The sequence below is a fragment of the Urocitellus parryii genome, chromosome 13 (assembly GCF_045843805.1).
Source record: "Urocitellus parryii isolate mUroPar1 chromosome 13, mUroPar1.hap1, whole genome shotgun sequence".
NCBI classification, from domain to species: domain Eukaryota; kingdom Metazoa; phylum Chordata; class Mammalia; order Rodentia; family Sciuridae; genus Urocitellus; species Urocitellus parryii.
The window spans coordinates 17,471,095-17,485,313 of NC_135543.1; the positions used below are offsets into that span (position 1 = coordinate 17,471,095).

At 40.1% G+C, this 14,219-nt stretch overlaps 1 protein-coding gene across 2 annotated transcripts in view; it reads left to right on the forward strand.

The window, feature by feature from the left end:
- Atp8b1 (ATPase phospholipid transporting 8B1) overlaps positions 1 to 2,868 on the forward strand; it is a 118,214-nt gene extending 115,346 nt beyond the window's left edge. For both annotated transcript variants that reach the window (XM_077792241.1, XM_077792242.1), the window contains one exon: positions 446 to 2,868. In XM_077792241.1, the coding sequence (XP_077648367.1) occupies positions 446 to 670 (225 nt within the window). In that variant the 3' untranslated portion in view covers positions 671 to 2,868. The remainder of the gene's footprint in view (positions 1 to 445) is intronic.
- Positions 2,869 to 14,219: the final 11,351 nt, after the last annotated feature.

Consider the following 14,219-nt stretch of genomic DNA (forward strand, 5'->3'; position numbering starts at 1 on the left):
CCCAGGCCCATTCCTGGATTAGTTATGGTGGGAAGTCAATCAGGCCGCTCCCTTCAGGGATGTGGCTGTATGGAGGAGGGGTAACTGTATAAAATCACTTTCATTAGAAAAAAGGAGAGAACAGATGTTAGGCAGGCAACCTTCAGTTGTCCCCAGAGCTCTCTTTGGCAGTGACAAAAATATGCAGTAGCAACGAGGACAAGAGGCCCATAGTTTTTTCTTCGTCCTGTACCAATCTGATCTGTGACATGGAAAGAGCACTAGCTTAGGGAAAGCGGGACTCGTCCCAAATTCCAGCTGCCAGAATGTCCTCCCGTACAGGTGGGGACACAACGTGATGCCTGCATCCGCCCCAGATGCCCCATCGCTCCTTTCTGCCCTGCTCCTTTTGGCCAGATGCCCTCACCTGTATTTTCGTCCCTCCCACTTCTCCCTCCTTCTGCAGATCCAGAAGCATCGCAAGCGGTTGAAGGCCGAGGAGCAGTGGAAGCGGCGGCAGAACGTGTTTCGCCGGGGCGCGTCGTCTAGGCGCTCGGCCTACGCCTTCTCGCACCAGCGCGGCTATGCGGACCTCATCTCCTCTGGGCGCAGCATCCGCAAGAAGCGCTCGCCGCTGGACGCCATCATCGCCGACGGGACGGCCGAGTACCGGCGCACGGTGGAGAGCTGAGCGCCAGCCTCGCGGGTCGCGCACGCCCGGAAATGTCTATTTTTTTTTTTTTTTTTTTTTATGAAAGACTCTCAGGAACTTAAAAAAAAAAACTGAATTTGTCACAAAGATACAGAAGACAATCACCTTTATAAGAAAGGATCTGGGTTGAGCTGTTGAGCAATAACAAAGCCAAGAGACCCTGTCATACATCTGGTTATGCAGTTTGTGATTCAAAGGGAACATTTCAATTCAGACTCGATCTAGGGTAACAGAATTAGAAAATGTCTTCTATTTCAGTTCCAATGCTATTGCATTGTAAAATGACAATTAAATTTTCCTGTCTGTGATCTTAATAAGCATGAATTTCCCAGAGACTGTTTTCATAAGTGTAAGATTTCAGCCTGTTTGGGGTTTATTTCCAAGTGAAGCTGCACTTTACACATTTTTACTAATCCATATTTTAGCAACTTCCTCTACTACCAAGGGACTTGATTTCCTACTTTTTTTTTTAAGCACCTAAGTATTTAGAGACTTTTTAAAAAAGTTTCTGAAAACTGAGGATATTATCAACAGGCACTAAGAAAGTTACAGTTTGGAAAAATAAATTCTAGCATGCTATTGCATAGGAGGGTCTTTATAATGATAATAAACGTATTTCAAGAAGGCTAGAAGAAAAGATTTTGAATGTTTACACTACAAAGAAATGGTAAATGTTTGAGGAGATACACAAACCAGGATTTGAACATTCCACATTGTGTACACATATGGAAACATGGGATGGGCAGGGGCTAGCTCAGGGTTAGAGCACCTGCAGGAGGTCTGGGATTCCATCCCCAGCACCAAGTAAATAGATATAAATCATCACATAGTATCCCATAAATATGTACAATTACTATGTGTCAAATAAAAATAAATTTTTTAAAAAGAACAGAAGAATGCCTACCAAACAATATTAGTGTGCCTGCCATTGAAGGGCAGTGTTCTTTTATATCACTTACCCCACTAGATATATGGTGTGGGGGGAGGAAGAAGCTACTCCATCCTTAGGGTGATTGGCCTTGATTACCAAGGTAACTGAGAGGTTGCTGCTACATAGAATAGGCATGTATCTAAAATGCAGGGGTCCTTTGGATGCCTTCCCTAGTGCTGCCTGGGAGCAATTGAAAGATCAAGTGTATAGTGGAGAAAAAAATGCTTAAGCAGAAAAACCTTGGGTATATCAATGGTAAATTGCAGAACATTTCACAAAACTGTCTTTTAAAAAGCAAACTTTTATGCCTGCCTACACATAAAGTATTTTATAAGGGCCTTGAACAGAAACGTACTCTTTGTATATCATGATGGAAGAGGTTAGTGGGAACCTCCTTCCTTCCTTCCTTCCTTTTTAACCAAGTGTAATCACACTTAAAGTATTTATTTATTTGGCAATCTGAGGATATACTTTAATAACCTTTATTCTTTTTTGTTGTTCTTTTTGGTAATTCATGACAGTAGAATGAATTTTGACATACATACATGGAGTATAACTTCCCATTCTTGTGTTTGTACTTGGTGTAGAGTTAAACTGGTCATGTATTCATATAAGAACATAGGAGTTATGTCTAATTCATTCTACTATTTTTCCTATAGGGAACTTCATTTCTAAGACTGAAGCACAGCATAACCTTTGAATTTTGAAGGTAACTTTAGGCAATTACTAAAAATATTCTCCAGAAAGTAATGGTTTCTTCTAGAGTTGTTTCTCATTTAGGTGAGAAACGGATCTAGAAGAAACACACTAGTTTCCACGTTCTATTGAAGATGCAGAAGTATTTTCAACAATTCTTTTTAACGTGGGGCTGGGGAGTAATTTTCACCTTTACCATTAGGCTGTGACTATTCACATTGGTGCATTTCTATGAGGAAATCACAACACGTGTATAATTGACACAGGACAGGAAAATAAAATTGTAATTTTATAATGTATTTTCTAGGTATAATAAAAGAATGTGGAATTTCTGAACGTTTACAACTTTTATCTTGTAAATAAAAAGAATTGTATGTTTCTCGTCTTTTTTTACAGAAAAGTTAGCGTATATAATTTTGTCAGTTTCAGATTTCTCTCCTGTTTTTGAATTGTGGGAAAGGTTGATGATGCAATGTGTCAAAGACTTATACTGTTGGGTGCAATATTAGCAATTTTAAAAATGCAAATTGCTTCAGATAAATTATTTCTATATGCTGTAAATCTAAGATTGAATGTATATTTTTGTTTAAAAAAATAAATGCTTTAGTAAAATCTTTGGAAAATGTAATATTTTAAAACATTTTTCAGTTAGTTTTGTTTTGTTTTTGTTTGTAAGTATAGAAGAATCTACTCCCGCAAGATTCCTCAAGGGACTTAGGGGTTCTGTGCTGGTGAGAAGTAAAGTTTGGGACAAGACACCAAATATTAGTGGAGATGTGACTGAAAAAGGTGATTAGACTTTAGGAACATAGGGTTCAGTTGCTAAGATCAAGTCTGCTGCAAGGAAAATGCATGTTAGTATATTTAGACAAGGAACAATTTCTCCAAATGACATCAACTCTTTGGAACCATAAGGGGAAAGGAGTAGATGGTTCTGGAAACATATGATGAAGAGTTGGCAGAAAAAAGGGCAAAGGGGAACAAAGAAGGAAGTAGAAGGGGAGGAGAGTAGGTAAGGAGGAGGTGGGAGCCCGGGGTATGAGCTGGGAGGAGGTGAGCACAACCACCTGTTGGGTGGTTAGCACCCAGACATAAGGGAAGCAGCATCGCCACCAAGGAAACGTGGAGGAGTCGGGAGTCAGGGAGGTCTTTGGGAGACATGATTAGTAGAAAGTGACAAGAGAGTATCTGTCTGGAGGTGCTTGAGGTGGGAGGAGAGGGAACTAGCCATTAGTTTATGCAGTAGACTTGGAATAAGAAGGACTCAGAACAGACCTGGAAGATTTTCCTAAAAATATTCAAGGGTGCCAGGTGCCTTTAATCCCAGCTACTCCAGAGGCTGAAGCAGGAGGATCACAAGTTTGAGGCCAGCCTGGGCAACTTAGTGAGATTCTGTCTCAAAAAATAAGGGCCGGGCATGGTGGCGCGCGCCTGTAGTCCCAATGGCTCAGGAGGCTGAGGCAGAAGGATCTCAAGTTCAAAGCCAGCCTGAGCAACTTAGCCTGGCTAAGTAACTTGGTGAGACTCTAAATAAAATACCCAAAAAAAGGTCTGAGGATGTGGCTCAGCAGTTAAGCGTCCCTGGATTGCTCTCCAGTACCAAAAAGTTAAAAAAAAATAGTAATAATAACAAAAACAAAGGACTGAAGCCATAACTCAGTAATAGAATGCCCCTGGGTTCAATCCCCAGTAGCCCCCACACGTGTATACACACACACACACACACACACACATACACACACACACACACACACACAATGGACTATGCACGGAAGCTGTTTGAAGGGTATTTTTAACCAAAGAGCACCACCTAAAGGTTGTTGTCATGTCTGTACTGTTCAGGAATGATACCTGATGGGATGAAATGATGCATAAGAGACCTCATCGTGAGTTGCTAAGATCAAGTCTGCTGCAAGGAAAATGCATGTTAGTATATTTAGACAAGGAACAATTTCTCCAAATGACATCAACTCTTTGGAACCATAAGGGGAAAGGAGTAGATGGTTCTGGAAACATATGATGAAGAGTTGGCAGAAAAAAGGGCAAAGGGGAACAAAGAAGGAAGTAGAAGGGGAGGAATCTAAATATATGGAATCTAAATATATTCCCTAATGGAATCTAAATATATTCCAACAGTTGCTGCCTTCATGTGATGTGAATGAAACCTAGGAAAATTGTAAGACTGCTTCTAAAAGTCCTGTCAGAACCTGCTAGAAAGATATAACTACAGTAATATTTCTGGTACATTTACAAAACCAAAAGGTCTGTCAAGACACGGAACTAATTCTCAGGAAGAGGTAGAGGTTGGGATGCTTAAAAATAAACACTGCAAAAATGACTTTCTAAAAGATTTTTCCAGGGCTGGGGATGTGGCTCAAGCAGTAGTGTGCTCACCTGGCATGCGTGCGGCCGGGGTTCCATCCTCAGCACCACATACAAACAAAGATGTAGTGTCTGCCGAAAACTAAAAAATAAACATTAAAATTCTCTCTCTCTCTCTCTCTCTCTCTCTCTTTAAAAAAAAAAAAAGATTTTTCCAAAAAAGATGTATAAATGGTCAGCAAGCAAATGAAAAAGATGCCCAGTGTCATTTGTCCTCAGGAAAACGCACATCAAAACTACAATGAGATGCCACTTCACACTCTCTAGGGTGGCCATAATAATAGAAATTGGGGCCTCAAGCACTGCTGGTGAAAATGTAAAATGGTGCAGCCACTGTGGAAAACAGTTTGACAGTTCTTCAAAAAATGACAGTAAACTTTTGAAAAGTAAAGAGGTATAAAGTTTGGAAATAATTGGAACTCAACTAGACAGAAAGGCAATAAATTATAGATATAAAATTGCAAGGAAGGAAATAAATATATTCATGTTTAAAGGTGACATAGTAGTATTCTTGAAAACCCAGGATATTCCATTTAAATATATGATAAATTTAATATGCTAGAGGAAAGAAAATAGTTCACTGTTCCAGCCCAGATTTTTTCTGGTGGTGCTGGGGATTAGAACCCAGGGCCTTGTACATGCAAGGCAAGAATACTACCAACTGAGCTATATCCCCAGCCCCAGGTGTGATGTGTTTTGTTAGGCCATTTATGTGCACACATATTTCCTTTGCCCTCAGAAAAGTGTGAGTAGCATCTTAAACTTATGTCAAATAGATGGAAAGCCCCAAGAGAATTTGAGAGAATATTTCAGATTCAAAGAGCAGCATGGATTTGCTTCTAGGTTGACCAGTCAATAACTAGGCTAAGATGGCCTCAGTAATAAGATATAGGAAGAAATAACTTTGGTAGTTTTAAAATTATCAGGAATTTTGTCCCAAAAATCTGAATAACATAGTAACACAGATATTTATAATACATATACAAAGAAAATAAGTTCTAATATGGAGAGAAAGCCAAATATCCTAACCAATCATGGGGAGATTAAAATCACAGAGATATTCCTGCCAAATTTAGGATAGACTATTTCATTCCTGATAACCTGCTTATGATCTCTAGTTGGAAAGAAATCAATTTTCTTTTGGCCTTCAATGCTTTTACATAATAGAAATCATTGTCAAAGTTTGTTATAAACCCTGGAATGTCCACTCATTTCTTTTCCAGGAGAGTATCAAAGATATTGGATCTGACTTGTGGAATCAATGTGGGAGGATTTTTTTTTTTTTTTAGTCTAGTATTTCTCATCAGCAATCAATTTTCCCAGGGGGTAGGAGTCAACCTTAAGAACAGAGGTTGACTTGTCTGCTGGGACTCATCTTGCAGTTTCATTATAAAACTGTTCTTTGAGCCAGCTGCATTATAAATAAATCAGTCTATGGAAATTCTATAGGAGGTTTCTGGTTACCATCCATGGTGGGGATTCCCACCTATCTTTAGCTTTCTTATTCAAATTTTGCATGACCAACTTAAAAACTTTATGCTCATCAAAGAGCTTAATGATATAAAGTAGAGCTTTGGTTCAAGTTTCTGAGAAACTTGCACTGAGACTTAATTACTATGAACATTTTGAGTAAACAGGGACCTAGAATGGCTCTTGAAAACTTAACCATATTTTGACCAAGACTGGGCTATTTCTTGGGATTTTTGACTTGAGCAAAAAGGCTTTATTGGAGCCAAGATGGCTGTGCACGACTCTGCGAGAGTAGAGTCAGGTCAGCAAAGGTGAACCTATTTTGATAAGTGAGAGAGAACTCTGGAAATGAAGTGACAGGAACCCTAATGTTATGGAGAGCCAGAAAGACAAACCAGGGGAACAAAAATAAAAGAATTGCAACTTCAACCCTGGCTCCCATTGGGGTGATGGTTGCTGAGAGCCCTCTGTGAACTGTGCATGAACCAAATCGGCATGGAAGCCTTTGGGTATTTCGGCTCTCTGGGAATTCACAGCAGCACTCCTGCTGGTGAGATCGGCCAGTACATGTGAAATTCCTACCTAGCTCTGCCAAGTTCAGCAATGCACCAGAGAGGGGTGACCCACTGAAACCACATACACACGCAGCCTTTTAGAGATGGGTGTGGCCTGCCAAGATGCCAATCAACCTGTTTGCTACAAGTTCCCTGCCAAACCAAGCAAGACTCCACCCCCTGCAATCTTATCATCCCTGCCTTTGATGTATATTCACTTAAATAAAAGACCGGAGCCATTTTCTGGCTGTCCAGCTCCAGCTCCTGTGTGGACTGGGTTTATCAGGCACTCTATCCCTTTTAAAACTATGTCTTGGCTCTGATTCTTTCTTCTTCGGTAATTACTTCAGACTTATATTTTCTCAGGTGTTTTATCTCCTTCTGAGCAGGAAAAATTACCCTGGGGAGGTGCTGGCCGCCTTGCGATAGGGGCTCCTGCCCCAGGGCAGAGAGACAGTGGAAAAATGCCAACAATCCCATCGCAGCAGCTGACCAGTACTCCTAACTACAGAAGAACTTCATTCACTTCAGGCTTTAAATCCAGTTCCTGGAGCTGGCTGGTCTCAGACTGACTCCTCTGGGGCTGGAGAAGTAGCTCAGTAGGGGAGGACTTGCCTGTCATGTGCAAGGCCCTTGGTTCAGTCCCAAGATCCACAAAGTAATAATAATATTAAACACATAGATAAAAGTAACTCCTCTCTCAACCCCCAGAACTCAAACTGTCATAACAACCAGACTTGGTTTGGAAGCTGGTAGCCACAAGACTGATCCTGTTGGAAATCTCAGGCTGATGTGTGTCTCTCACTGGGCAGAAGACAGCCTCTCAATGTCCTACAGCTTCTGGACCAGTGGCTGCCATAGTCACAAACCTGAGTCCTGCCCATGCTTGCTCACAGAAATTAGGGAAGGTCTCTTCCCCAGTCACAACCTTAGGACTCTAACCACATTGTAAAGTTCCAGCTTTATCTCTGGAACTAAAAATCTCCCAGCCAAACCCCAAGACCCCTAGCTCCAGGTACATAGCAACCAGTGGACCCAAGCCTCACCAAAATCCTTGCATACCCTGTGGGATCTAGGGAAGTCTCCTTTCCAGCTCATGACCCTGAGACTGCAGTCACAGATACAAAAAACCTTGACATCACTCAAGTTTGTCCCTGGAGACAGGGGAAAAGCCCATCTATGCTTTCAGATCCAGGACTATAACAACAAGGCCACAAGCCTTGACACCACTAGAGCCCTCCCTGTATGACCTAGGACATTCCCACCCATCAGCTCTAGGACCACAGATACTAAAGCCACAAGCCCCAACACCACCAATTCTCAATCTACAGGACCTAGTAAAGATCGGCTCCACATCTTATACCTCAAGTGGTATGGAGATAAGTTCCACAAGCCAAAACATTACCTACTGTATGGTTTAGATATGAGATCTCCCCCAAAAGCTCACATATGTGACAATGCAAGAAAGTTCAGAGGAGAAATTATTGGGTTGGCACCATTTGACCCAGCTACCCCACTCCTCAATTTATGCCCTAAGGACTTAAAAACAGCATACTACAGTGATACAGTCACATCAATGTTTACAGCAGCACAATTCACAATAGCTAAACTGTGAAACTAACCTTCTTGCCCTTCAAAAGATGAATGGATAAAAAAAAAAACTGTGGTATATATACACAATGGAATATTACTCAGCATTAAAAGAGAATAAAATTATGGCATTTTCAGGTAAATGGATGGAGTTGGAAAATATCATGCTAAGTGAAGTAAGCAAATCCCAGAAAACCAAAGGCTGAATGTTCTCTCTGATAAATGGATGCTGATTCATAATGGGGGCGTGGGGGATATGGGAGGAATAGAGGAACCTTAGATAGGGCAAAGGGGAGGGAGGGAAAGGAGGGGGTATGGGGGTAGTAGAGATGGTGGAAAGAGATGGACATCATTACCCTAGGTACATGTATGAAGACACAAATGGTGTGGCTGTACTTTGTGTACAACCAGAGACATGAAAAATTGTGCTCCATTTGTGGACTATGAATCAAAATGCATTCTGCTGTCATGAATAACAAATTAGAACAAATAAATTTTAAAAGCACAATTTATTTGTTTTATTATTAGTTGTTCAAAACATTACATAGCTCTTGACATACCATATTTCATACATTTGATTCAAGTGGGTTATGAACTCCCATTTTTACCCCATTAAAAGCACAATTTAAAAAAAAAAAAGAAATGATTGGGGTTGGGAGAGTCTTAACCTAATCAGTAAATTAAACTCTGATGGATTAACTGAGTGGTAACAAGAGGCAGGTGGTGTGTGGCTGGAGGAAGTGATTAATTGTGGGTATGGCTATGGGATATATAGTTGCTATCTGGTGAGTGGATTCTCTCTGCTTTCGGATCACCATGTAAGCAAGCTGCTTCCCTCTGCCACACTCTCCTTACCTCCAGCCCTGAGGAATGGAGCCAGCCTTCTATGGACTAAGACCACTGAAACTGTGAGCCTTCAAATAAACCTTTCCTCCTCTATAGTGGTGCTGGTTGGGTCTTTTAGTTGCAGCAGTGAAAAAGCTGACTAAAACACCTACCCGTGCCCCGGAAGATCTACAGAACAAACATATCCATATCCCACAGATTTTGCATGACAGCTGCTGGTGCCGAAAGCACCGGTACCACTATGCTTGTCCCGTGGGACCTGGAAACATAATCATCTGGGTTCCACAGCTCCATGAAAGTGGTTAACAGCACTAGAGCCCCAGCACCAACTGCAAATGCCCCACAGAACCTGGGGAAGGTCCCCTTTGTATTTTGAAACCTTGAATCCATGACTACTCAAGGTAGAAAGAAACCAAAAATACACATAATAAGTAGATTACAATCAACAAAATAACACGAAGAAATTCATTATTATGGATAATATCATTGAATATAAATGGATTAAATTCACCAATAAACTGGCTGAATGGATTTTTTAAAAAGACCCCAGTATATGCTACTTATAAGCAACTCACTTCACTGGTAAAGATACACATAGGCTAAAAGTGAAGGGTTAGAAAAAGGTACATCACACAAATGGGAACAAAAAATCAGCAGGGATAACTACACAGAGATAAAATGAATTTTAAATAAAACACTGTAAAAAGAGACAAAATCATTATATATTGACAAAAGGATCAATTCAGCAAGAAGATATAACAATTATAAATATATACGCACCCAACATGGAACATACATACATATATATATATATCAAATATTATTAGATATAACAGAGATAGGCTATAATACAATAATAGTGAAAGACTTCAACACCTCATTTTCCTCAATGAAAGTCAACAAAGAACACCTGTGTTGAACCATACCATAGATCAAGTAGACCTAACAGATATTTATGGAATAGTTCATCCAATACCAGTAGAGTTTACATTCTTCTCATCAGCACATTGATTATTCTGCAGGATAGATTATATGTTAGGCCATAAATCAAGTCTCAATAAATTTTTAAAAACTGAAGTTATATTATGTATCTTCTCAGACCATAATAAAATAAAACTACAAATCAACAAGAAGAATGAAAAATTTACAAATACATGAAAATTGAATAACACTCCTAAGTGACTAATGTTTAATTAAAGAAATTACATGGGAAATAAAAAAAATTCTAGGAACTAATGACAATGACAATACAACATACCAAAATATGTGAGATACATCAAAAGTAGTACTGGAAGCAAAGTTTATGGCAATAAATTCACACATCAAAGAAATAGAAAGATCTCAAACAGACAACCTAGCAATGCACCTACATCACTTGAAAAAGTAAGAACAAACCAAATCCAAAATTATTAAAAGGAAACTAATAATAAAGATCTGAACAGAAATAAATGCAAAACCAAAAAAAAAATACAAAAGATCAATAAGACAAAAAGCTGGGGTTTTTTTCCCAAAGAATAAACAAAATTGACAAACTTAGCTAGACTGGAAAAATGGAAAACCTAGAATAAATAAATTCCTGAGTACATATAACCTAATCAAGAATCAAGATGAAAGAGAAAAACCTAAGCAGAACAATAATGAATAATGAGATTAAAACAGTCATTTTAAATCTCCCTTTTAAAAGAGTCCAGGACCTGATGGCTTTACTGCTGAATTCTAAAACCATTCTTAAAACTAATTCAAATATTCTCAAACTATTCCAAAAATTGAAAAGGAAGGAATTCTGCCAAGTTTTTTTTTTTTTTTTGGTACCAGTGATTGAACCCAAGGGAACTTAAGCACTGAGCCTGTCACATCCCCAGCCCTTCTTAACAATATTTTATTTAGAGACGTGGTCTCACTAAGTTGCTTAGGGCCTCACTAAATTGCTGAGGCTGGCCTTGAACTCATTATCTTCCTGCCTTAGCCTCCCGAGTCACTGGGTTATAGGTGTGTGCCACTGCACCCAGCCTGCCAAGCTCTTTTTATGAGACCAGCATTCCGCTGACACCAAAACCAGTCAAAGATACAAAGTTTGCATAAGGATAGAACAATGGTTACCAGGAATGGCAGAAGTAAGGGGGACAGAAATAAGTTCAATAAGAGGCACTAAAATAGAGGTAGAATAGAGGAATTACGTCTGTTTTTTTTTTTTTTTATTTAGCACAGCATTAGAGTAGCTATTAGTTAAAACATCCTGTATTTCATAATGACTACAAGAGTTTAAGATTCCCATTACATTGAAATGATTAATGGTTGAAGAGATGGAGATGCTTATTACCCTGATTTTATTATTAGACATTGTGTATATTATTGAATTACCATAATGTACTCCATATATATATATATATATATATATATATATATATATATATATTATGTTTCAATTTTAAAATCTGTGTCTTGTAAACAATAAATAACACTTTAGTGACCTACTCCAGAAGCAAAAAATAAAAATAAAAAATAAACTAAGAAATTACCAGCCAGGAGTTCAAAGCCAGCCTCAGTGATTTAGTGAGACTCTAAGCAACTCAGTAAGACCCTGTCTCTAAATAAAACAGAAAAAAGGCTAGGGATGTGGCTCAGTGTTAAGCACTGCTGGGTTCAATCCCTGGCACCCCCCCCCACCCCAAAAAAGAAAGAAATTATTAGCCAGGCCCCCAAAAAGCCCTTCTCAGGTGCCTCCACACCTGTCAAAATGGTACACAATTGTTCTTCAAACTAACTTACAAAACATCTTTAGTATTGCCAATTAATCCTGCTTTGAAAGTTTCCCCACCTCTATAAAGTTTTCTTCTCTCTTTGACTTTGACTTCACCTTTTTAAAAAAGCTATCCCAGGGGTTGGGGTTGTAGCTCAGCGGTAGAACTCTCACCTAGCATGGGAGAGGCCCTGGGTTCAATCCTCAGCACCACATAAAAATATAAAAATAAGTAAATAAAGTAAAGGCATTGTGTCCGACTACTAAAAAATAAATACTTCTTTTTTTTTTTTTTTTAAAAAAAAAGGCTATCCCAAATATCAGATGGGACCCAGGTCAATTCAGTGAAGAAATCAGCTTGAAGTGAAGTGATCTAGGCATAGTGGCACATGCCCATAATTCCAATTACTCAGGAGGCTAAGGCAGAAGGATTTTAAGTTCAAGTTCAGCCTGGGCAACTTAGTGAGACCTGTCTCAAAATAAAATACTAAGATCTGGGGATATAGCTCAGTGGTAGAGCAACCCCTGGGCCACCCCTCTCCCCCGCAAGTATGGGAGGTGAGGGGTTGGGAGCAGGCAATGACAACTCAGAGCATACACAGACTGAACCTGTGAGGATGTTGGGGTACATCCTGAGAGCAAAAGGAGGTCATGGAAATTGCCTTACCCCCATTGAGAATGAAATTATTGTGTTTATGTTTTTAAGTGTTTGCCCTGGTTGTACCATGAAGATTAGACTGGAGGGGTTTGGGAAAACTCAGAAGACAGGTGGAGAGGTTGACAAGAGGGAGGATACCACTTGTATTGTACTAGAAGGATGGATTCTTGAAGCAAGAAAGTTTGTAAGCTTCAAGGGAAGGCTATCAGAGAGCTCCCACGCAAAGACTTGAAGCAAGAGATGGGTCATTTGCTGAGATCTGGGGCAGGAGAATGATGTGCTGAAAGTCAGAAACCTTCTGAAATACTGACCAAGGAGCCATTAAGGAGAGAGGGGTGTTGCCTGAGGGTGGGGGATGGAAGAGGGTTCACTAGCAGCCCTCAGCAGTTTGGTTGAAGGCTTGATTCACATACGATCACAAGAATAACAAACAATCAATAATGCTATTTAATTAAATGCCATTTAATCAATGATATCACAATTCAAAGGCTTATCAAATGTCAAGCACACACTAGGCATTTTTGTATACCTGATCACCTATCATCCTCACAACTTATCCAGAAAAGGGTTATTATCACTTTACAATTAAAACATCTGCAGCTCCGAGAGCTTAAGGAATTTGAGCAAGGCCATGGAGCAAGAAGAAGAGTTCTGTCTTAACAGTGCAATGTACCTTGGTTTCAGAGCCCTGATTATTTGAGTTATCACTATTCATTATTATATTGCTATTCATTATTCATTATATCATCGTTATTCATTCTCCATAAGAAATGAGCATCCAGCAGGGCTTTAAAATGGTTATGTATTTACTTCCCTAGGGAGAACAATAAATCTTGTGTTTACACACAAGCCGATCATACAGCTGGGGAATCACTGAAGTGAAGGTTCTCTAGGAGGGAGGGAGTTAAAAAGCAAACCTAAGTGCTTAAATCTTAACTCCACAAGGAAAAAACAAAATTACATGTTCATTTCCTTAAATTGGTAATTTCGCCGTAAGGATAACTGCCACTTATTGTTTGCAGGTACAAACAACGATTGATTACCTTCTCTGACAGCTTAAGGGATTCCAAATTAAGGGAACACTGCTTGTGCCACGCCCCGTTCTCCGTCTAGGACCCGGAATGAAGCGCTACGCCGGGCATTCAGTGATTTTTAGCCTCTTTTTTCTCCAAAGATTGTTTTGAGCTGCAAAATACTGATTGTACACGAATGCTCTCGCAAGATGTCCTCGACCTTGCTTGGACACAACCCAAGTCAACTCTCTCAACCAGAACCACCCAACCTCCTTCCACGCCTGGGAATCGCGGCTGAGCGCCGAAACCAGGAGCGGACGGTCACAGAACTGCAGGGAGGGCGTGGACATGGCCCGAAGCCAACATGGCGGCCACGACGTCGCTTGCCCTAAGCCTAGGTCAGCGGTCAACTACGGTGGCCGGTGCGGACCTTATGCCATAATAATGGATTTGAGTTTGGTTTATGACAGGGCGAGGAGAGATCCAGTGGGAAGGCGGAAGGTGACCACAAGAGGAGGGCTCCCCTAGCTGGCCAGAGTTGAATAAAAATGAACAATGCCATTCATTCAATATGGAGCATTTGCGAACTTCTGCCTGTTGCAGCTGTGCTATAAGGAAACTTCTGATTCTGGCAGTAGATTGCACTGA